Source organism: Coregonus lavaretus, assembly GCF_964263955.1.
Source record: "Coregonus lavaretus genome assembly, chromosome: 3".
Lineage (NCBI taxonomy): Eukaryota > Metazoa > Chordata > Actinopteri > Salmoniformes > Salmonidae > Coregonus > Coregonus lavaretus.
The window spans coordinates 71,496,589-71,521,737 of record NC_139990.1 but is presented as its reverse complement, the minus strand read 5'-3'; the positions used below and the strand labels follow the sequence as shown (position 1 = coordinate 71,521,737).

Below are 25,149 nucleotides of genomic sequence, written 5' to 3'. Positions count from 1 at the left end.
CCTAATATGAAATGGGGGACCAGCAGGAAACGTGGGGGGCGGGGAAAAGGGGGTCTAGATGGTGGTAGTAGTATTAAGGGGGTTTAGATTTTTTTCAAAGCCGCAAGGGAGGCCAGCTGCACTGGAAAAGGCTTTGAATCAAAGGGCGCCAGCCGCCCCCCCCCCACCTCCCTCTTTCCCTCGGTGACACATCATGTCCTACCGCTCTATCAAAGAGCAACCCGGCAGCAACCTGGCTTTCATTTGGGGACAGTAGCAGGTCCCGCTCTGTCACGGCAGGATCTGGACCAGGTGTTGAGAACGTAAGTGTGTGTCCAGGAGAGGACATCAAAGAGTAAAGTGACTGGCTGGGGAGAGAAACCGGGATTCTCACTGACTACTAATTGAGTTAGCCTGGGGAGTCACTAAATCTTCTGGTCTTGTTCATGTAAGACCATTTGCACATGTTCCCCTGATCGGGTTGCTTTGACATGTCATTGTATTTTACTTTTAGCCTAAGAATGTGTATGACTTGGTAATGTGTTAACATTGTCCTGTTATTAGCTTTGTTACAGGCCTAATGCAGACCATTCATCATATTGAGTAGTGTCGCAAATGTAGAGGTATGGCATCAGACCGCCACTGAAAAGGATTGTCATATACACTAAGTGTACAAAACATTAGGAACACTTTCCTAATATACGGTTGCACCCCCTTTTTGCCCTCAACAGCCTCAATCCGTCGGGGCATGGACTCTACAAGGTGTCGAAACCGTTCCACAGGGATGCTGGCACATGTTGACTCCAATGCTTCCCACAGTTGTCAAGTTGGCTGAATGACCTATGGGTGGTGGACCATTCTTGATGCACACGGGAAACTGTTGAGTGTGAAAAACCCAGCAACGTTGCAGTACTTGACATCCTCAAACTGGTGCGCCTGGCACCTGCTACCATTAAAAATCCTTCTTTAACCTCTATGGGATTGGTGTCCCGTATACGGGACGGTTGAGCTAACGTGCGCTAATGTGATTAGCATGACTGTCGTAAATATACAGCAAACTTTCCAGGACATAGACATGTCTTATATGGGCAGAAAGCTTACATGCTTGTTAATCTAACTGCACTGTCTAATTTACAGTAGCTATTACAGTGACAAAATACCATGCTATTGTTTGAGGAGAGTGCACAACAACAACAAAAACATATCACGGCAACTGGTTTGATACATTCACCTCTGAAGGTAAATTATGTACTTACATGCAGTAATCTTGCTCTGATTTGTCATCCTAAGGGTCCCAGAGATAAAAATGTAGCATAGTTTTGTTTGATAAAATCCATTTTTATATTCAAATGTAGGAACTGGGTTCTACAGTTTGAACCCCTGCTGTCTCTGGCTCCACACCCACCCCGCCCGGCCATCTAGATGTGTGAAAGTTAGTGTAGAAGCTAATGATCCATCATGTATGACATTCCTGGGAATTTGTATTACCATATCATTTTTGTATGTTCTCTATAGTTATGTACTTGAAAACGTATCAATTGACCAATTCGGCACATTTGGGCAGACTTGATACAAAATAGTCCAGTATTGCAATGCTTCACTGGATCAATCAGAAACTTTGCACACACTGCTGCCACCTAGTGGCCAAAATCTAAATCGCGCCTAAACTGTAATATTATATTGTGGCCTTTCTCTTGCATTTCAATGATTAAACAGAAATATAATTATTTTTTTGCCAGATCTAATGTGTTATATTCTCCTACATCAATTTCACATTTCCACAAACTTCAAAGTGTTTCCTTTCAAATGGTATCAAGAATATGCATATCCTTGCTTCAAGTCCTGAGCTACAGGCAGTTAGATTTGGGTATGTCATTTTAGGCGAAAATTCAGAAAAAGGGTCTGATACTTAAGAGGTTAACATGTCTCCTCCCCTTCATCTACATTGATTTAAAGTGGATTTAACAAGTGACTTCAATAAGAGATCATAGCTTTCACCTGGTCAGTCTGTCATGGAAAGAGCATGTTTTGTACACTGTGTATAATCTTGGCTTTTTTCCATGAGTGGATGAGTGTTATTTTCTGCTGTTTGCTTCAGTACATTAGAGGCTATACTGAACTTTTGCCCCTGGGCAAAATGCCACAAAAAGGGTCCCCTGAATGGACAAATATTGTCCAGAAATGATCTCATTGAACAGAGAGGGGTACACCTTCCCACACCCCAATTGATTAATGGGATATGTGTATATGAACTGTATACTATATGTTTCTCCTCAGCATGCTGGCAGACAAGCTGAACATGACACCCGAGGAGGCAGAGAGATGGATCGTCAACCTTATCCGCAACGCCAGGCTGGATGCCAAGATAGACTCCAAACTGGTAAGAGTGACGCCCTGTCTGTCTGCCTCGTTAATCAATGACCTCAGCGCCCACGCAATTGATTAGTCAGACTTTTTTTTTTTTTTCAACTCTTTCCTAATCGTGGAGCTTATTCTCCGGGGGTACCTCTAGATGCAATATAAGTACATAACTGTAGAATGACTGAGACGAGAATACCAATGCATGGGATTTGTCTGCCATTATCATAATAGGAGGGTATACAACACAGTATGAAGTAAGCAACCACAATACCGTACCCTTTTTAAGTCCTTGTTCTCCTCTGTACAGCTCCATATTGGGTCTTGCATGTTTTGGCGTACCCATCACGGCGCAGAGTTCTCTGTAATCAGCTAATCATACCCTAGCCACTCTGCCTGGAATGACATAGAATTACTTAGATGTGCACTGAGATTTGCATAAATGTGTCCCGAGAGGCTGGCGGTTGGCGAAACGGTGGTGTCTGTGAGACCTGATGTGATTGGTTCTCCCCGCTGTGTGATTAGGCCTAACTGTGCGCCCCTCACCCTGTCCTGTTCTTATCCAGGGTCACGTGGTGATGGGGAACAACGCTGTGTCGCCGTACCAGCAGGTGATTGAGAAGACAAAGAGCCTGTCCTTCAGGAGCCAGATGCTGGCCATGAACATCGAGAAGAAGATGGCCCACGCCAGCAGGAACGAGGTACGGGAGTTGTCACACCACTACCCACCCTCCCACACCCTGTCAAACACTACCTATTCCCTTTTCCAACTGACTGCGTCTCTTACGTGGTTGACACAGTTCAAAGCCCTCTCGAAATGATCAGCTCAGAGAGAACAGGGCTAGAAGAATGTCGAGGAACCAGCTTCAACAAAAAGCTCCTCTTGACACGGAATCGGCCAGTAAGAGCACGTTTTAACGGAGCTAGCTGGCGCTTTCATCATCCCATTGATCTTCATAGGCCTAATGACAAGGTAGATGTCAACGCCGCCGTAAAACAGGGCCTGTGACTCAGCTACCCCTGCGCAAATAAGGTGGATTCTCACACTAGCCTCACTGAACATTACTCAAACGACGGAGTTCCCTGCACTTAGTACAGGTCCCCACAGATGTTTGGCTTGTGGTCCAAATTTCTGTCTGTTTTGATCTTGACTGTGTGTGAGTGGTATGTAAGACTATTCCTCAATGATCACACACATCCCTGAGCCCAACCCTCTCCCCACACCATTAAAATAAAAATCACAACGGGGCCAAGTGCCCTTTTAATGTCCCCCTTTTTAACTGTCCAGTTCTGAGTAGGTATCTTTTGATGTGTTCAGTTATCACCTCCGTATCGTTTGAATATCTGCAGGAAGAGAGCCGCTATAACTCTGTTCAGTAAAAGCAGAGGCCCTCATTAAGGAATTTCTGTAATAAGACAAAAGAGGCTGCAATCAACAGTGTCATTACATCCTCCTGTCCTCAGGGCTACAAATCACATCTAATCCATTTACTGCCTGCCATCTGGATGGGCTGTTGGGGGTGCATGCGTACACACACTTACTCATATTTAAGTCAACTTCAAGTGTACAACTACATACACTCATGGGGATTTCTATGTTTCTAATTCATCACAGAATTGATTTGTAATGTGGACACAGAATTCATTAAAGCCCGGAAACAAAATACTGTATGTCTGTCAACTGATAGTCTAACCTCTCCTCCCTTTTCTCTCACATTCTTTTCTTCAGACACCCAACTGGGCAGGTCAAGAGACTGGCTTTTAGCGAGACACCATAGAGAATGTTTTAATTCCGGTTTCTACACAGCATTCCCATCCAGCAGCATCATCCTGTTTTTTCTGCTTGTCCCTCAAGGAGTAGAGGATTTTTTTTGTTGCTGTTGGTTCAAGTCATCAGTGATCCAATAAAAGAGGTGCAAAAACCATTTTCACCAATGATTGCTTTATTTCTGGACATTACAAATAGCGGTTGAGGCTTAAGTGGTCTGACTTTTTTTGCATTGGTAATACTTGGAAGTTTTAATGTGCGCATTGAGTCACTGAGTGGGACAGTTAATACTGTTTTGGGTGATGCGGCTCATGTATGCGCTGTGATGATGAATGAGTGTTTAGTCTATCGGGTTTTATGGTGTTTTAGTGGCAAGAAGTGAGAGGAGGGGGCAGACAGAGGTGATGTACAGTTAACAGTGGTCATATTCTCTGCCAGTCATCTTTCCCTCTGAGGACATGAGGGACTCATAAACCTCCATTAGCCAGACTCAATCATTTTAATGTGCCTCTCGCTCTCTACACCTCCTGCTCCCCCCTTCTCTCACCAACTCTTCCTTCAGCTTCTCCTGTGTCTTTCTCACGTAACTTTCTTTCCCTTTACCTCTCAACTTTACCTTGTTCTAGAAGGGGAGATGGTTTCAGGTAGGTGACTGGTGGTCCTTCGGTAGGCTGAAACTTTCATAGGCTGCTGCATCTGGAGAGAAAAGAAGAGGTGCTTCCAGCTGCCATGGCTCGCAGCCAGACGATTCAAACACTGACGTCACCTTGGACCGGGCCAGCGCGGGCGGGGGGGTAAAGTGATTGGTTTACCGGTCCTTCGCCATGACGCATCATGAAAATAAAAGTTATCCTAGCCCTTAATTATCATATTCACCTTACCAGTGCACTCTCCCGTGTTGTTTTGGTAGGATGTCCAGACCAATACCAGACTTGCCGCAAACAGCCCTTTGACCACAATGTCTGTCACCACTCGAATAAAGAAATAAACAGTCAGGCAAAAGGTCACTATCGGTTTTGGCCGGGAAACTTCCATGGTTCTGTTTTTACATATTGTCCGAGGTTTTCCCACCACAAAAGGTTTGCAAGCGGACCCAGTGATGAAATGGAAAACTTGCATTGTGTTTTTATTGCTTGAGGTTAGAATGCTCTCCCTCCTTCTCCTGTGTCTTGTATAAAACCAGTGTGACAACAAAATGTGTAAAATTAAATATGTCATAGAAGGTCTCTGGTTTTCTCTGTGGGGTGGTCCTATATGACACTGCTCCTCCTTCCATTGTCTACAATATTTTTTATCGTGCTCTGTTCCATGGCTATATTTTTATGTTTTCATATAACCCCATGCTTGATATTTGTAAATACAAATCATTTTAAATAGTTTTATCACTACAATATGCCTTTAGTAGTGATTTAAAACATTCATTATAAAAAAATATTTTTACCTTCTGCCCTTTTTTCTAAATTTTCTTGTTGACAGGTCAGACTGAATTCACCTCTGGCTTTCCAAAGAATACATCCAAGGTATAGATGTGTGCTTTCTGTACCAGGACTACCTATGGAGCATAACATATGCATTACACCAATCTGTAACCCCTGGGCTTTAGTAATTTCCTAAAACTCTACCTCTTAATGTCTCCGTTTATTTTGAGTGTAGAATATTGCTTCCCGTCTGGGGGCAGACAATTGTGTCCTGATAAGTGCCCGAAACAAACTAATTTCCTAGAATAAATAGAGGATTAAGTGCCACACCTAGTGGTCAAAGGGGGTAGAGCATTTACAGCATATTTCTGCCAGAACAGGCAGTGAACACTATGATGGACCTAGTGGTCAAATCACCTTACATTCTCCCAGAGTAAGGCCTTTGCATCTTTGAAGTTGCATGCATTCTTGTTTCTTGGGAGCAAATGACGAGAATGATGGCAACGATGATGAAGGTAAAACATTGATGGTTATGATCGTTGTCTTCCCAATTTATCCATTGAAATTAGACCATTCAATACATCTGAATCAAGGCCATGCTACTCTGTTTCCTTCGAAATCCTAAAATGAGAATAACTTGCACTGTGATTCACTAGCTGAGTCAAGAATACGCCTATTTGTCATATTTAGGAAATAACAGTTTAACCATACAGGTACTATTCCCGACAAGATTTACCGTTGATAATACGTTTCCTTTTGGTGTTAAATGTGATAGAAAAGGTGCACGCATGTTGGTAATAGGCCCATTTTGAGTAAGACTTATTCTCATTGGTCAATTGTTCATAATTGAACGACCAATCAAACTCCGTTCCCAAACCCCATATAGAAAAACTACTTTTAAAAACGTAAAGTATCGTAATATTTTGATAATTTGGAGTTTGGGAGAGAGTCTGAGTCATTCAACTTCGAGACTAGGGGTGATAGGCTACAACAATACCCCACTTAAACGTCACGTGTTGTGCCTAATTTCACACGAGAATCAAAACGTCTGCGATTGTTTTGTTTCATGCACTAGGACCTTGAGGGAGCCTCGGTGTAGTGTGAGGACCTAGGCAGCTAAATAGCATATGTCATCTTCATAATCTAAAATAATAAGAAAAAGTACTTCACTCTGGTCAAGGGGCTTCTAATTCTGAGCAGCCCCACATATCTAGAGATCTCCACGTGACAGGAGCAACTATATGAGAATGCAACCCAAGCATCAGGACCAGTAGTAGCCTACCACTTCATCTCAGCTCGACGCGCAGATGCAGACAATCTAGAGGAGAATCTACTGGCTTTAAAACGGAACATCCGAATGGTATAGACAAGTTTGTTTTAGTGAAAAGGGACAAGCTTTCACCGGGGAAACAGGTATTATCGGAATAAAACTCGCGTGCGTCTCAAGGAGAAGGGAGATCACTCGGACCTCTCTTCAGAATCACTTTTCATACAAGAGGGATGCTGTATGCTCCAAACCCACTGTGGCTTTCTGAAGGAACTTAGAAGTACTGAAGTGGATTTAGACTGTCACATATGCAGGTGTGTTTCACATTGTGTTCATTGTTAAACACAGTTTATTGTGCTCCTAATATTGGAAGGTTATTGCTTGTTTGAGGGGCGCAACAGCCACGTTAGAATGTAATGCATTCACTTAATGCCAAGCTCTTTTGTCGAGAATGGAGCGTAAATTAACACGTGGGCAGAATAAAGTTTCATTGTTGCAGTGTATTTAAATACAGTAGGCTTAGCCTCCGAAACTCCTTGGATCAAGTATTCTTCCCATGTTTGGATAGATGTTGATCTCGTCACATTTGTTATCACAATAACCCATATCTTTCTTTTTACAGCACACAAAGGGACACTTGTGAATGAAGGATCCGTGCACTTCATAAAATGATATTATTCAGTGGTGAGATACTATGTTGTCGCTGCTCGTTTAATGTGTGACAAATTGGAATCATTCAAGAAACTGGAGGACACGAACCAGATAATTCATCCCAAACACCATTGGCACTTCTTATTCGAGTCGGAACACCAGCCGTCCAGATGCAGTTTCGACTTTTCTCATTGGCTTTAATCGTGTTGAACTGTATGGAGTACAGCAACTGTCAAACGCAGTCAAATCGCTGGAGGAGGAACAAAAGAGGTAAGGGAAAAATCGTATATCTATGCATATAGCATCCTTGACAGTTGAGAGCGAGATACGTTTTGGATAGTTTCTGAGACAGCAACATTAGAAAAATAAAAATAGACATGGCTGGACAGCCAATATTGAAATCAAATTTTGAGACCAAGAGTTTAATCAACATTTGTTGCCATTGTATATCCTGTTCTGCTTATGATGATGATGTCATCATAAGCATGATCAGATAATTACCTTGCCAATTTATTCAAACATAACTCGTTGGCATGTCGCCTACACATTGACACTATCATCGCCCTGAGCACGGTGTATTGATTAGGATACAGTGAACAACTTAAATTAAATAGGAGCCTACAGTGGTATCGTGCTTTATCTCCTGCATCAATACAGCGGGTCCCGACCGTCCAGCATCCTGTAGACTATGCGTGGCTAGGCTATTTGAGGTGATGCATTTCTGGTAAGTGCGCTCGTGAGTTCCTGGATGACTTCTATGCACTCTGATATTATCAGCCGACAGTCGCTTTAAGATTAAAGGAGCAGTCAAAAAATAGATTTGATCCACCTAATATATCCATCCCCCCAAGACGAAAAACCTACCGAAAAGCAAAGTCCCACAGTGGTGTAAAGCAGTAGCCGAGTCTGCCCAGACTTTGGGTATATTTTATGAGGCAACTATTCGGGACTTCATGAGTTCAAAGTGGAAACATTTTTTCTAAATTGTAACAAATTGGTGAGACTTCACCACGCAAAGACATTGTTAGTTGTATTACTAGATTACACGTAATTCTTGAAGTTATGTTTTGGGGACATTTTGGCAAATGCGCAAAATGTGCATCTTGGACACATAACGGTCATGGTTTGCCAACGCAAAATATGCCTGATAAGATTTGTGATATTGTTATCTGCTTCGTGGTCCTTACACAGTTGCTGTTGTTGAGTCCTTTGGTCAAATAGCCTAGGCTACCCCACATTGCTTCGGGCTCTCTGTGGTTTTACCTGTCAGACTGTCTGTGCCAACAAAGAGAGAGGGCTGTGTCTTTAATTAAATGTGGTACTGCTTAGAAGGATACTGCGACTAGACAGTAAAAATCTGGTAGTGCGGCTATGTCTATCTATTGTGGAGCGCAGCGGCTTAGGGGGGCCTATTGTGGGAGTTTTAATGAATAGATGCGGAACCCCCTTCCCCTGGCATATTAATACGACCTCTCCAACCTCCTAAGCTGGTTTTAATTGATCTCATAACCACAGAGTTATCTTTGAACAGTTGGTACACGCATAACAATTGCCTCTGGGGATGTGCAGGGATTTAGCCCATTGGTAAATACAGCAGCGCTGAATGAATGAGCAGACGGTGAAAGCAGTGTGCCTGCTGTTAGCAGCACCCCCCTGGATCCGTGACATAAGCAAAGTCCTTACTCCAGTGGTGGCAAGAGAGAGAGAGGGAGCACTGCTTAATCTGAAGCGTGTATGCTATTCCTTATTGACCCCATGGTAAACTGGTTATAGCACAAATACCCTAAACAGAACATGTTAGGTCTATACAGTGTGGTGTTGAGTACAGTAAGAGGATCCTCTTCTCAATGCACATTTTTGGGGGCTTGAAAATTGTAAGGCAATCACAGATTTAATCATATGCCAGGGGGAACCTCCACTCCTGGCTGCAAGCCTTCCACTACCCATCTGCAAATAATCAAGCAATCACTGCGGAATACTGGCACACACACACATTTCTCTGCTCCTCTATTTTTCTCTGAGGATTGGGGTGATCTCAGATGCTCCGTAATATAATGTTCATAATGGGATCAAACATTTTGGCCCAGAGTGGAACTGGGTAAGTTTGAGATGTTATAGGGAGAGAGGCAAATTGATAATGGCATAGGTGTGTGTTTTGTCTGTGTTTCTGTGTTTGTTGTTGATAGAAGTGGTTGAAATGCTTTTGGCTACCAGTCTAAAGGTGTAACCCTTATGTGTGTGTGTGTGTGTGTGTGTGTGAGAGAGAGAGAGAGAGAGAGAGAGAGAGAGATGGGGGTGAGAGAGAGAGAGAGGGGGGTGAGAGAGAGGGGGGGTGAGAGAGAGAGATGGGGTGAGAGAGAGAGGGGGGGTGAGAGAGAGAGATGGGGGTGAGAGAGAGAGAGATGGGGGTGAGAGAGATGGGGGTAAGAGAGAGAGAGGGGGGGGTGAGAGGGGGGGGTGAGAGAGGGAGAGATGGGGTGAGAGAGAGAGAGGGGGTGAGAGAGAGAGAGAGAGAGAGATGGGGGTGAGAGAGAGAGGGGGTGAGAGAGAGAGAGAGGGGGTGAGAGAGAGAGAGATGGGGGTGAGAGAGAGAGAGGGGGGGGTGAGAGCAAGAGGGTAACTCATACATTTGACCATGAGGACGGGATTAGGCTGAGCTGTACACACATTACCGTAAACTCTCTGAACATCTCATACTGGATGCTCTAGCCCTCAGCCAGGTATGGGTTTTATACAGATTGTTTTTTTGAGGGGAAGGTGGAGGATTGGTTCCTGTTGTTTTGGAATGGAACGGTCCAACTGAGGCCAAAAGCGACATTTAGTATACACTGGCAGGCAGCCAAGCTTTAGGTTTTCACTTCCTTCCTTTATTTATTATGGTTATTGAGAGAGAGATCACTGTTCAATAGGCTCTGAGAGGGCTGAATTTGTGTGCTTTGCCCTCAAGGTTCACTCTGACAGCTCTACATACAGTATGTCTGGCACGCAGCAGTAACATAGGGAGGTTTCCAAATCAGTCTGGAGTGTTGAGTCCCAGACACATTTTAAAAACTGAATATGGAATTGGCTACGTTATGCTCCCCAGGCATATATATTTTAATGCGTAAAGAAAAGTATCCTGTGCGTAGAGGAACAAATGTCTTTACCTTTAAGGCTGAAATAAGTTCAATTAAGTTGGCTGAAATAAGTAGTAGAGCCTTTGCCGTTGACATACAGTATATGATTGGATTAGCTAGTGAAGTGTATGGGAAGGAGATGGGTGTATAATAAGAGGATGCAAGAGTGAAAAGCTGTTCTAGTCGGCAACAGTCTGTGTTCAACGGCAAACTGTAAGAGAGTCTGGCTAAATGAAGGGAATCTGTGGTGTAAATGGTTTGATCATGTCTTGCAAGCAGCTCCCATACTCTACTACATGACTCAATCCTCTCTTCCACTGTAGTTATTTTCTCTTCATATAAAACAGATGATTTACACCTCCTTAATCCCCCACCCCACCCACTAAAAAAGGGGAAGTCATTACATTTACATTTCAGTCATTTAGCAGACGCTCTTATCTAAAGCGACTTACAGTTAGTGAGTGCATACATTATTTTTTATTTTTTTCATACTGCCCCCCCCCCCGTGGGAAACGAACCCACAACCCTGCCGTTGCAAACGCCATGCTCTACCAACTGAGCTACATCATGCCAATGAAGCCTGCTATGATATCATTGAGAGACTCAAGGGTATTGGTTTTCATGTTTATTCTCTGGCTAATGATGCCACCTGCTGACTACATAAAAACAGGCTCAAGTACCAATGTTGCCTGGAGGAAGAGATGCACCATGGGTCAGGGGAGTTTGTAAATCCACTACTAGGAAATGGCTATAGTAGTGAAAGACTACAGCGCTGAAGAAATTAACCCTTCATGTTTTGTAATCATTCCAAGGTGAACTTTGATTGTGTAGGTCTACTGTGTCAAAAGATAATAGAAGTGATATGGTTTTGAATGTCCCCACAATCAGATTTTTTACAATAATAAAATAATCAGAATCAGATGAATTCAAATAAGAATCTTCAGCTATTTTTCCAACGCTGCCCGAGGAAGACTCTAGTAGTCAAAGTGCGTTTTGCAGTTGTGCGTCCTGATGTACAATGCTGATTGCTCCTATATGTATTATTTTGTAAATATATTCTGTTAATAGTTTACTAAAGTTATTTGCAATGTACTGGCCGCCTACTCTTCTTCTTTCTCAAAATGAAACAGATTTTGAGATTAAGATACTTAAAGATGTACTCCAGTTTCTTAAGCAAAACAAATTTGTAATATATCATCCATACGAATTGCAAAAAATATATAATAATAATAATATTTGCAGTACGTAACTGGTTCCAATCCCCAAGCCGACTAGGTGAAAAATCTGCCGATGTGTCCTTAAGCAAGGCACTTAACCCTAATTGCTCCTGTAAGTCGCTCTGGATAAGAACATCTGCTAAATGACTAAAATGTACACAATTTGATGACATAGTACACAAAAAAACAGGAACCACTTTTATCTCATGAGCACTACTTTCTAAACTACTGGCTGAAATTATACAAAAGTTTGAGATTGCATCTTTAAGTAACTTTGTAACCACTAAGTGATAATAAATTATCTGAATTGTGTCAAAGTCTACTTGAATATGGAGAGGTTTGGGCTTATTTGAGGAACCAGACTCAATTTATGTGAAATAAGATGAAACACACATTATGCGTCTAATGGGAAAAGTTATTTAGAACATCCAAGATACAGATCGGTTAGTACTGAAACCTGCTGAAGTCGTGTTCATTAGTCACCAAACAGAAGAAAACGGACTGAAACAGCGAGGGACTACCAATAAGAAACACTCATTTTTGTTTTCCATTACTAAACATTTTCTGTTGCTTGTAGTATGAACACACACATTCAATACAGATTTTTCACCTAGCTGGCTACTGGCTCAACGCTCTTAACCGCTAGACTACTTGCCGCCCTGAGAGCACTCAGACCGCACTTGCTAAATCTCTGTATTTTCAATGAGAGAAATGGATACAAATATCATGACTGTAAGTCGCTTGGGATAAAAGTGCCTGCTAAATGGCATATATTATTATATATTAATAGTTTATGACTGTCTATTAAATAGCTTATTGTCCCTCTTATTGTTTGGTGGACATGAAGCCATTTTTAACTGACTGTGTGAGTGAGAGAGATGTGTAGGAGTGAGTCAAAAGGTTTGGAATTTAATTTGGAGATGATTTGGAGAGAATGAGTGTGTGTGTTCGAGTGATACACCCCCCCCCCCCCCCCCCCCCCCCCCCCGCCAACAGGGAGAGGGAATGCTCCACGAGGCCACTCTTAAACCAGCTTTGCCACTCTGCCTTTGGAAAAAGTGAAAAGGGGCCGCAGATGGCATGTCTTTTAACAAGGCTTTTCACATAATGTCACTCTAATCCACGGGATGGGTGCCCTGTATCCTGCAGTGTTAGTGTGTGCGCTCTCTCCTAAGCCAGGAGGACTGTGTGACTTTTTAATTCCACAGCAGCAGTGCGTTTCTCCTGGCTGGTTATGAAGGAGCCCTGTACACTGTGCACCGGCCTGTTCACCGCGCCAAGCGGCACATGGAACGATAACTTTACGGAAACGCTGAAAAGCGATCCGGGGTTCGTGGTGTGGAATAGCAGTAGCCCCCATCCTTTCAAGTTCTGCTCCTTGCCGAGGGGGCTTTTAAAGATGAGAGGGGGGTGGGGGGACGGGGACGGGAGAGAACATATTTAAGCAGATCAACTGGATGTGGCTGAATGTGAGCAGCATCACCTGAGAGGGATTAAGTCCTGACCTGAGTCCCGGCTACAGCGTCTAAGAGGAACTGTGTTCCCTTTCTCTTCCCATCAGCCAAGCCGTTAATGTGTGTGTGTATGTGTGTGTGTGTGTGCGTGCGTGCAAGTCTTTATGCAGGTGTGTTTTTGTGTCTGGACAGTGGCAATTTTGTGGAAAATCATGGCAGGTAATTCAAGTTTTCAGCTGCATTCACAAATAAATTCAGTAACAAAAACTAAATCTGTGAACTACAGTAACTGGTGCGGTGAGGTCAGTCTGGTGTGACCCACTAACCCAAGCATGTCCATCCTGTCTGTCTGTAGTGTAGCAAGACCTACTAGGTCTCAGTCACAGCCGTATCAAATGAAGCCAGTGAAAGGGTCCTCAGTCCTCAGTGCACCGATTCCATTCTACACAGGTGGAAATCCCCCCTGAGAAAAAAACAACACAGGTGTCATGAACTTGTAGTCAGGCTCAGAGAGATTCCTCGGGACCCAGGTGTCATTTTCTCTCACCACAAAAAAAACATTGTCTATTCACCCTCTGCCTATTCACCCTTCACCCTATAAACTAAATTAGCCCTAATTCATTTAAATTGGCACCAAAACTTTGCTTTCGGATTTGATGGCGGTGCAGTAGGTTTGCGAACTAGAGGGCTTAGGTTTTCCCCCTTTCTCTCTTTTTTTTGTGCGCTGTTTGGTGTCAGAGCGCAGACTGAGGAAGATCCATTTCACACAGAGGAGAAGGCTAGTTTTGTAACACTTCTACACGTCTCCATTTATCACGTCACGGCAGAGAAACAGTCATTGTGTGGATTTGGTCCCTGTTTTTCTTTTTTTCTCAGGGCAATGCACAAGGGGATCTTCTCTTCCACCCTCAATCATTGTCATCAGAGGATCCCATATGTTGGCATCGCTAAATGCCAAACAGATGTTTTTCTTTCAGGCTACATTTTACCACACTGTAAAAGTTCATTTTCGGAAATGTGAAATAAAATGGACTTATTATATAAATCTTATAATACACTCCATATTTCCCAGTGGTGATTGGAAACTCCAGAGCTGCAGACAAAAGGTCCAGTGTCCCTTTAGAGTGCGAGGAACATTTTGTAACCTTCACCTACGTTATTCTCTCAATAGCACGCCTGCCTACAGCAATTACACCTTAATACGTTTTCGTATAAAGCTACTAAATATGGCCAGCCAGTTTGGTTCGATACTCTTGAGTTTATTGGGCCGTAAAAGTCAGAATGTGGGAATCGTTTCTAAGTGGCGCGCATAAAACAACAACACAAAAGAAGCAATTAAACACAAAAGTGAGTCATGCGAGGGCTTCAGAGGTAGGAGAGTGGACCAGAGACAGAGAGAGGGAGGCCCTTGTCAACTAACCTCTCACTATACTCACGTGAAGAACAACACTCAAGCATTTACTCAGCATTTACTGAACATTTACTCAGAACAGTGTATTGATAATAACGTGGTGATAACTGGTGTGATTCTTAAGGTATACTATAAGTGTTGGGATCAGAATAAAAAATGTAGGCATATTTTAAGAGGTTAAACTCGTCGACCAGCAGTTTAGCAGTCGTTGGGCTACAGGTGATTAACATCACCACTCCTAGAGTCATAGCTGGAGACACAAGGGCAGGGAGGGAATAGGGGTGGTCCAGTGTTGTGCTACTGCAGTGAGCCACATATCGGACTCTTGTTTGCCATGTCTGAGTGTGTTCGTCTCTGTGTGCTTGCAGACTACTACCTACTTTGGATCGATCGCTGCAAGGCCCTGGTAACTTGAGATCAGGAGCCCTCCTCCCCCTGACACACACACACACACACACACACACACACACACACACACACACACACACACACACACACAGAGGAAGGCAGGCAGGCGTGTGGGGTTGGTTTCTGGCTCTGCAGAGTATTTACATCCACGCCTGCTCTAATGGCTGCTACAACTACAGACAGGGAGGCATGGTGGCGCTGTGTGATCCGGAGAGCAGAGCAGGGCTCCCTCTACCCCCTCCACCCTTTAACACACGACAGATGGACATGCCTTCTTCTTCCCCCTCTCTGCTTTTATTGGACCTCTAATTATGCTTACACGCCACATCAAAATAAGGCTCAGCATGCAATGCCTTTTGTATGGGGAGGAAGTGAGCTGGTCAGATGCAATAAACCGTCTCACTGTGTGGAACTCGCCTGTAATTTAGGAATCCGCCGGACATGGATGGACTGTACTGTAGGTGATGGTGGTGCTCCCGAACCCACCCACCCACTGCGCGCTACCCTGTGTCCGGGGAGTTCATTGTATCATAGAGAGGCTGCTGGATTGATGAGTGCAGCTGGGGATAGGGCTGGGCTGCACCTGTGGCTTGACTGGGGCTGGGGGTAGGGCAGGGGTTGGATCTGAGGCTGGAGATATAGGACTTGGACAGAGGCTTGACTTGGGCTGAAGCTTAGGCTGGGATATTGGGCTTGTGCTGTATGGGGATGGAACTAGGCTGGGACTGGGACTACTCAGCTGGGGCTGAGGCTGGAACCGGGGCTGTATTTGTATTTATTAAGGATCCGGGCACGAGGTTGGATCTAGGACTAGGTCTCGGGCTGGGGCCAAGTGCTGGTAGTCATTACAGGGCCCTGATGCTGAGCTTATTGTCTCTCTCCCTCTGGGGGGGGGGGAGAGAGAGAGAGAGAGAGAGAGAAATGAGATGCCTCATCAATCATCTAATTAGGCTCACTGTGTTGCTGCTATTAACAATGTTGACAGTTGACAGTCCCATACTGAAAATGACTGTCAACACAGCACTGTCATTCTGCTCTAACAGAAGTGAACAGAGCATTCTAGCCATCCAATGTACTGGCATTACATATAGTATGTAGTTACAGAGTTGTAGATAGAGAGTGAACAGTGCGATATTCTCACCAAGTGCTGAATATGAAATGCCCCATTTAGATGCACCAAGTTACTTTCTCTGGAAGATTATCCTGGCAAGAACCAAATACAGTGAAGGCAGAGCTAGTTAAAACCATGGTTCCTAGTCCTGTGTACTTGGGCCTTCAGATCAGAACAAGCGTTCTCCTCTCCATCAGACCTTGTCAGAGATGGAATGCATCCCGAGTCATTCCACATGGGCCCAGACATAAGACTGTCTGTAATATAGCTTACTGCATGGTTGGGTTCTGGTCAGTGTGTGGTTGTGGTCATTGTTGTTGTTTGTCTTGTTGTCTCTGTTGACTCAAGGCCGTGCACGTTTGTGTGCTTTGCTCTGGCTGCCTGCGACACAGCCAGGATACACAGAACAGACAAAGAGCGAGATATGGAGAGAGATAGAAAGAGAGAGAAAGAATGTGTAATGTAGGGAAATTTACAAGCTGCATTATTATGTTTTGAATGTCGCGTGTGGCTCCCTCACATTTCCAGCTTGTTTGTTTACTGAATATCCTTTGTTGCGGTACTTTTATGCATTCTCGACTCCATTCAGTTTTTGATTTTTTCGCTAACTTGGTTTAGGGGTTACAGTGGAACAAAACTGCGGTAGGGAAGATTGGATTAAGAAAAAGTGAAAGGAGAAAAAAAGAAAATTCATTAACATTTTTCAAATTCCTTTCTTTCTTTTTCTTAAAGTTATGCGCTTGTATTACATCTTGGCTGACTTTATCCTTAACTCAATATTATTATTTTTTGAACACCGCCAGGTCTCATGAGAAGACTGTATAAACAACTGTCACAGACAGGAGCCCTAACTAATAGGTGTAAGTAGGCAGGGGTCACATGTAGTTTACATGTTTACGCACTAATGGGTTTCGAGATGGCACGGCCATGATGCCATAATGGACAGTAGCAAAGTGTAATGGACAATTTAGGGCTGGATATCATCATTAAAGCACAGTCGCTCGTACATGCACAGTACACACGCACACACTGTACAGGATGTGTATGGTTTTAGCAAGCAGTGTTTGGTTGAAAACAACACCATTTTAAATGTAAGAGCCAGAGGAAGGATGATACCTAAAACCCATCAGCTTTTAAGGATGTAGTGAAAGGATGTAGAGAAGGTACACTCTTAGAAAAAAAGGTGCTATCTAGAACCTAAAAGGCTTCTTCGGCTGTCCCCAAAGGAGAACCCTTTGAAGAACCCTTTTTTGGTTCCAGGTTAGGGTTGCAAACCTACCGGTAAGTTAGCGGAATCTTGAGTAATTTTGATAATTAACAGAATCTATGGTAATCTATCATAACTTTGGTAATTTATAAAAATTTATTAATATACAGTATTCATTTATTATATATGTCCATATTGTCCATGGGTTTCTAGTAGATAGACCATATGGTTGAAGAGAAAATAGCCCAATTAATGAAAAAAGCATCTAATCAACAATGGCATTGCTTTCGATTAACTCTGCCAAATCTTCCATCTATTGAATCCACCAGTTTAATGCCAAAACATTAACAACAAATACATATTGACATAGTAAAATATAAATATATATAAAGGATATTTCATGCTAAAACCCTCATATTAAACACCAATGGTATTCACTAAATTGATGGTTTGTATTTAAAATCATCTTATATCATTATTTCATATATTGTACATGTGATAAGGCCACACAGAGGGACAGCGATTATTACAGACACCTGTGATAATCTGAAGTACCCAAAAGGGTCACTAGATGTCTTGTGATAGACATAAAATACTTGAAAGATACCACAATTCTGGTAGTTTACTGGTAAACTTAGAACATTTCCAATAATATACCCTCCCTTTGCAACTCTATTCCAGGTAGAACCCTTTTGGTTCCAGGTACGACCCCTTTGGGTTCCATGTAGAACCCTTACAGAGGGTTCTACATGGTATATTTACTACAAACTCATGGAAAATATGGAAACAAAAAGGATTCTAACTGGAACTTAAAGGGTTCTCCTATGGGGACAGCAGAAGAACCCTTTTTTCTAACAGTGTAGTTTTCTAACGCTGTATGGTAACTCTACCACAACAGGGCTAGGAATTCCATCAGGCAGGACTGTTTAGACAAGAGAAGAGACTCCTGCGGTTTGAGTTATCATAACTCCTTAGCACGGCCAGTGCCTCTGGGGCTTGGGTAATAGCAGCGGCTCTTGCATAAAAACCTATTTGTTGCTAATTTGTAACAGTAAGTAGTGTGGCATGTTGACACCTGCCAGGTAGGGACTTAGCCTACACTAGGCTGATGACTTCTTTGTAATGAGACACTTAGAGCTTACATACCACCCATGTCATTGGATGGAAGCCACCTCCTAATTCACACGTATCACATGAGCTATCCTATCTGACACGTCTTGTTTTGTTTTGCTTGTTAGTTTTTTTAGGAACTCAGTCGGGGTCTCAACTTCCTGTTGAGAGTTAGAATAGTAGAATACACAAGGTGCAATTTAGATATTTGGTTGTGCATCATCAGTTTTTCTCTTGTTATGTCAGTCACTGACAGTCACTCAATTAGCCTGTGTCAGCTAACAGTTTTTAGATTGATAAGTTAGTCTAGCCAGGTATCTAAACTTGTAGTAGTCATGGTCGAATTACTGACCGATGGGCCCCCATTGGTTTTGTTAGTCACTCTCACTCAGATATCATATTCAAAACTGTAAACATTTCTCTCCACCCTATGGCAAAATGTGAAGAATTGCAGGAAATTAGCAGTAAAACTGCGCACATTTTTCACATTTCAAACACATTTCCTTTTCCACTTAGGGCCCTCAAAAGGCATGACTGCATGTGTGGGTACGCAGACCCGCGAGCCACTGCGGCCCCTCATGATGAGTTCAGATTTTTTTGGGGCCTCCACCCCCATCAAAGCTGCCCATCCCTGCTCTAGTATGTGAATTAGACGTACGGTTCACTATCCCAATTGGAACACCTATTGCACATACCATACTGCCCCTAGAGGTGTGGAGGGTTAACACATTTTTCTGTACTTTGCCATCCACTTTCATTACTTCTATGGGAAATGCTCTCTAGTAGGACTCTTATACACATTTCAAACCCGCCAACTTTTTGCAGAATTTTCATATATACAGTATGAAAGGTATTGCCAGCGATAAAGCCTCTACTTTTATTTCCGGCAACCGACCTAGTCACGATTGCGGTAAAGTTCTGCCTACGGAATGAAATGTAGCCGTTATGCTGCGGCGGCATTGACACGCACTACGCTCTTAAGCTCTTAATGGTTGCTAGGCAGCGCCCATTACCACCATTCTCCTGCCAGTTCTAAACTTTGCGAGGCATGTCACTTCACCCATATGTTCTCATAGCCCACCACACGCACTGTTTTCTTAACCACAACTGGATGTATCCATAAAGAAATACTGTTCCAGTAAATATCACTGAATGACGGAAAATATTGGAATGAAGTAGGCTAATGCAATTGAAGGCATCAAATTGTTGCTTACTGAAACTGAAACTCAGGATGAAAGTCATCCAATTGTTATAATACATTTGAAGCGATAGCCTACCCACGTGTGTTCAACTATTTCAGCACCGTTTCACGCGTGGGGCCTCGTAAGCGTGGGCCCTTATCTTGATAAATTGATCAATGTCAGATTTTTCTTTTCACTGAATCTACATTTGAATATTGGTTAGGCTACGATTAGGCTGTAGAAATGTTAGCTAAGTTGAGGTGAGTGCTGCTCATGATCAACTTGTCCAGTTGGCTCATGTATTAGCACTGGTGATCAGAACATTTGCCAGCATGTTATGTAGTTTAACAAGTGGATTATGTTGCTCTTCACTCGCAGTCGCTTAGTAGCCTAGGCCTTCTCCCGACCAAAAGCCTGTGACTCGTCTTAATCAATGTGATTTTGTTTCACTGAATCTCCGTCTGTAGGCCTATATTTGGTTAATTCTCTGGCTGGGCAAATAAGTGTAGGGGGTTTAGCTCATCTATACTGAACAAAAATATAAACGCAACATGCAACAATTTTAATGGTTTTACTGAGTTACAGTTCATATAAGGAAATCAGTCAATTGAAATAAATTAATTAGGCCCTCATCTATGGATTTTACATGATTGGGCAAAGGTGCAGGCATGGGTGGGCCTTTGAGGGCATAGGCCCACCCACTTGGGAGCCAGGCCCACCCACTGGGGAGCCAGGCCCAGCCAATCAGAATTATTTTTTTCCAACAAAAAGGCTTTATTACAGACAGAAATACTGGTCCGTTTCATCAGCTGTCCGGGTGGCTGGTCTCAGACGATCCCCAGCAGGTGAAAAAGCCGGATGTGGGTTACACGTGGTCTACGGTTGTGAGGCCGGTTGGACGTACTGCCAAATTCTCTAAAATTAGAGAGAAATTAACATTAAATTATCTGGCGACAGCTCTGGTGGACATTCCTGCAGTCAGTATGCCAGCTGCACGCTCCCTCAAAACTTGAGACATCTGTGGCATTGTGTTGTGTGATAAAACTGAACATTTTAGAGTGGCCTTTTTTATATCCCCAGCACAAGGTGCACCTGTGTAATGTTCATGCTGTTTAATCAGCCTCTTGATGTGCCACACCTGTCAGGTGGATGGATTATCTTGGCAAAGGAGAAATGCTCACTAACAGGGATGTAAACAAATTTGTGCACAACATTTGAGAGAAATACGCTTTTTGTGCGTATGGAACATTTCTGGGATCTTTTATTTCAGCTCATGAAACATGGGACCAACACTTTACATGTTGCATTTATATTTTTGTTCAGGGTATTTGTTTGCCCATCTATCACTGATCAGAAACATTTAGCATGCTATAATGTAGCCTAAATCAAATCAAGTGTAGGCCTATTATTTTGCTTGATTGCATTAAGGCAACTCCAAAAGCTTGCGGAGGTTGTGAAATATGAACATGAGACTCACATCCTTTGAAAATATAGATTGCTATTCTTTATCTATTATTGATACTCTCGCCTGCTCCCTAACAAAGCAGAGTGAGGGTAGGAAAGAGAAGAAATGTGGATCAAAAAAGCATGGCCTTGCCTTAGGCTCTGTTTCAAAATATCACTTTTTTATATATTTTCATCGGCATTACATTTACATCATTTAGAGCGACTTACAGTTAGTGAGTGCATCATTTTTATACTGGCCCCCCGTGGGAATCGAACCCACAACCCTGGTGTTGCAAACGCCATCCTCTACCAACTGAGCTACATCCCTGCCGGCCATTCGCTCCCCTACCCTGGACAACGCTAGGCCAATTGTGCACCACCCCATGGGTCTCCCGGTCGTGGCCGGCTACGACAGAGCCTGGATTTGAACCAGGATCTCTAGTGGCACAGCTAGCACTGCATTGCAGTGCCTTAGACCACTGTGCCACTCGGGAGTCTGAAACTGGCATGAAACTGGTCAGAATTGAAGGAATGCTAAATACAGGGAAATTCTTGAGGGAAACCTGTTTCAGTCTTCCAGAGATTTGAGACTGGGACGGAGGTTCACCTTCCAGTAGGACAATGACCCTAAGCATACTGCTAAAGCAACACTCAAGTGGTTTAAGGGGAAACATTTAAATGTCTTGGAATGGCCTAGTCAAAGCCCAGACCGCAATCCATTTGCGAATCTGTGGTATGACTTAAAGATTGCTGTACACCAGCGGAACCCATTCAACTTGAAGGAGCTGGTGCAGTTTTGCCTTGAAGAATGGGCAAAAATCCCAGTGGCTAGATGTGCCAAGCTTATAGAGATATACCTCAAGAGACTTGCAGCTGTAATTGCTGCAAAAGGTGGCTCTACAAAGTATTGACTTTGGGGGGGGTGAATAGTTATGCACGCTCAAGTTTTCTGTTTTTTTTGTCTTATTTCTTGTTTGTTTCACAATGAAAAATATTTTGCATCTTCAAAGTGGTAGGCATGTTGTATAAATCAAATGATACATTGATTTTAATTACAGGTTGTTAGACAACAAAATAGGAAAAATGCCAAGGGGGGTGAATACTTTCGCAAGCCACTGTAAAAGGCTTATCTCAGCAAGAATGTGGTAAAAATGGGACTGTATGAATTGGGCTCTAAAAAACATAGCTTTTTATTTTTTTTACAGGCAATATACCATAAAGTCTATCTGTAAAGGGTATTATCAGAAACAGTCCTCAATTACTGTAGTTTGAAAACCCAAGGTGGTGCAATTCTCACTCTCAAGTGAAAGGTGGTGGTGGGATTGGAGATGTTGGAGCCAGCCAAAGTCTCAGGGAACGATGCTTTGAAGTTGGCTTTTTGTGGCGTGGACCATGTGTGAAAGTAAGACCGTGTCTCAGCCATCGGCCCCCCTGTGGAGCGCTCCACTTTTGACCCTGTGGATCACCTCAGATCTCCCTCCAGGCCGCAGGGCCGAGCGGGGGTGTGAGGTTGTATCTTGTTAAAGGGTTAATGAGGTAGAACTGTGTGGCACGGTTCATGTTCACCCAGTAGAGAGAGGGAGGGCCGTAGTGATAGTCAGTGTGACTATGTATACAGTGTGTGTGCAGGGCTCTATAGTGCGACCATTTTGGTCGCAAATGCTCCTAATTATTTTGCTGTGCGACCTGGAATTTTATTTTGGGAGCACCAGTGCAACAAAAATAAATCACCCAGAATGATAGTTGTTATGATTAGGATACGCTGTACCACTGCCTCCGAGTGCCATACCCCTCGGGCCGGAGAGCAAATCAAGTGCACCTATAGGCCTACGGCTGGCTAATCGGATAGCTCAGATTACCGTGTCTGCAGCTTCCTCGAGCGCACAGAAAAATTGATACTATGAGATTTAAAAAGTTTAAAAACCATGACTAGAGACCCAACTAGCACATTAGGTTCCTTGGAAGTTGTGGGAACGTACAATTATGGTTTACCATTGGTTCTGGGAAGGAAGCCATACGTTTCCTGAATGATGAAACTGAACGTTTTTTTAAACGTTCTGAGAACGGTAGTGAAAATGTAGGTTGCAGGAAGGTTCTGATAACGTTTTACTCTTGTTCCTTGCAAGCTTTCCTTGGAGGTTTTTAAAATAAAAAATATTTCCATAAAACTTTCACAGAATATTCAACAAGACTTTTAAAAACACTGCTAGCTTATTTTGGGTTAACTTTTTTGAACTCCAAACACAGATAGATTAATTTGCTTAGGCATTAATCATGGAAACATAACATTTGTATTGTGACACGGCATCAGAGATTCAAACCTACAGTGGGGGAAAAAAGTATTTAGTCAGCCACCAATTGTGCAAGTTCTCCCACTTAAAAAGATGAGAGAGGCCTGTAATTTTCATCATAGGTACACGTCAACTATGACAGACAAATTGAGGGGAAAAAATCCAGAAAATCACATTGTAGGATTTTTAATGAATTTATTTGCAAATTATGGTGGAAAATAAGTATTTGGTCACCTACAAACAAGCAAGATTTCTGGCTCTCACAGACCTGTAACTTCTTCTTTAAGAGGCTCCTCTGTCCGCCACTCGTTACCTGTATTAATGGCACCTGTTTGAACTTGTTATCAGTATAAAAGACACCTGTCCACAACCTCAAACAGTCACACTCCAAACTCCACTATGGCCAAGACCAAAGAGCTGTCAAAGGACACCAGAAACAAAATTGTAGACCTGCACCAGGCTGGAAAGACTGAATCTGCAATAGGTAAGCAGCTTGGTTTGAAGAAATCAACTGTGAGAGCAATTATTAGGAAATGGAAGACATACAAGACCACTGATAATCTCCCTCGATCTGGGGCTCCACGCAAGATCTCACCCCGTGGGGTCAAAATTATCACAAGAACGGTGAGCAAAAATCCCAGAACCACACGGGGGGATCTAGTGAATGACCTGCAGAGAGCTGGGACCAAAGTAACAAAGCCTACCATCAGTAACACACTACGCCGCCAGGGACTCAAATCCTGCAGTGCCAGACGTGTCCCCCTGCTTAAGCCAGTACATGTCCAGGCCCGTCTGAAGTTTGCTAGAGTGCATTTGGATGATCCAGAAGAGGATTGGGAGAATGTCATATGGTCAGATGAAACCAAAATATAACTTTTTGGTAAAATCTCAACTCGTCGTGTTTGGAGGACAAAGAATGCTGAGTTGCATCCAAAGAACACCATACCTACTGTGAAGCATGGGGGTGGAAACATCATGCTTTGGCGCTATTTTTCTGCAAAGGGACCAGGACGACTGATCCGTGTAAAGGAAAGAATGAATGGGGCCATGTATCTTGAGATTTTGAGTGAAAACCTCCTTCCATCAGCAAGGGCATTGAAGATGAAACGTGGCTGGGTCTTTCAGCATGACAATGATCCCAAACACACCACCCGGGCAACGAAGGAGTGGCTTCGTAAGAAGCATTTCAAGGTCCTGGAGTGGCCTAGCCAGTCTCCAGATCTCAACCCCATAGAAAATCTTTGGAGGGAGTTGAAAGTCTGTGTTGCCCAGCGACAGCCCCAAAACATCACTGCTCTAGAGGAGATCTGCATGGAGGAATGGGCCAAAATACCAGCAACAGTGTGTGAAAACCTTGTGAAGACTTACAGAAAACGTTTGACCTGTGTCATTGCCAACAAAGGGTATATAACAAAGTATTGAGAAACTTTTGTTATTGACCAAATACTTATTTTCCACCATAATTTGCAAATAAATTCATTAAAGATCCTACAATGTGATTTTCTGGATTTTTTTTCCTCATTTTGTCTGTCATAGTTGACGTGTACCTATGATGAAAATTACAGGCCTCTCTCATCTTTTTAAGTGGGAGAACATGCACAATTGGTGGCTGACTAAATACTTTTTTCTCCCACTGTATAATCCTCTCTATTCATGGAAGTAGTCCACTGCACCACAAGGATGGCGCTAGCAGGCCATGTTTTTTTACGCATACAAAGCTGTTCATTTTAGTCTATTCAAACAGACCACATTTCAA

The 25,149-nt window shown here is 43.1% G+C and overlaps 2 protein-coding genes across 5 annotated transcripts in view; both read left to right on the top strand.

Moving 5' to 3' along the window:
• Nucleotides 1-4,262, top strand: part of LOC311114026 (eukaryotic translation initiation factor 3 subunit E) — a 42,673-nt gene extending 38,411 nt beyond the window's left edge. Inside the window, exons 11-13 of the mRNA XM_084157146.1 lie at nt 2,257-2,359; nt 2,904-3,038; nt 4,067-4,262. Of these exons, the coding sequence (XP_084013272.1) occupies nt 2,257-2,359; nt 2,904-3,038; nt 4,067-4,102 (274 nt within the window). The 3' untranslated portion in view covers nt 4,103-4,262. The remainder of the gene's footprint in view (nt 1-2,256; nt 2,360-2,903; nt 3,039-4,066) is intronic.
• A 3,346-nt stretch (nt 4,263-7,608) lies between these two features.
• The window catches only part of LOC311114035 (R-spondin-2-like), a gene marked incomplete at both ends in the record, with an annotated part of 92,930 nt that continues 75,389 nt past the window's right edge, over nt 7,609-25,149 (top strand). For 3 of the 4 annotated variants that reach the window (XM_084157149.1, XM_084157148.1, XM_084157147.1), the window contains one exon: nt 7,612-7,711. In XM_084157149.1, coding sequence (XP_084013275.1) covers nt 7,612-7,711 — 100 coding nt within the window. Of the gene's footprint in view, nt 7,712-25,149 lie in introns of all 4 variants that reach the window. The other variant, XM_084157150.1, reaches the window with a different exon arrangement.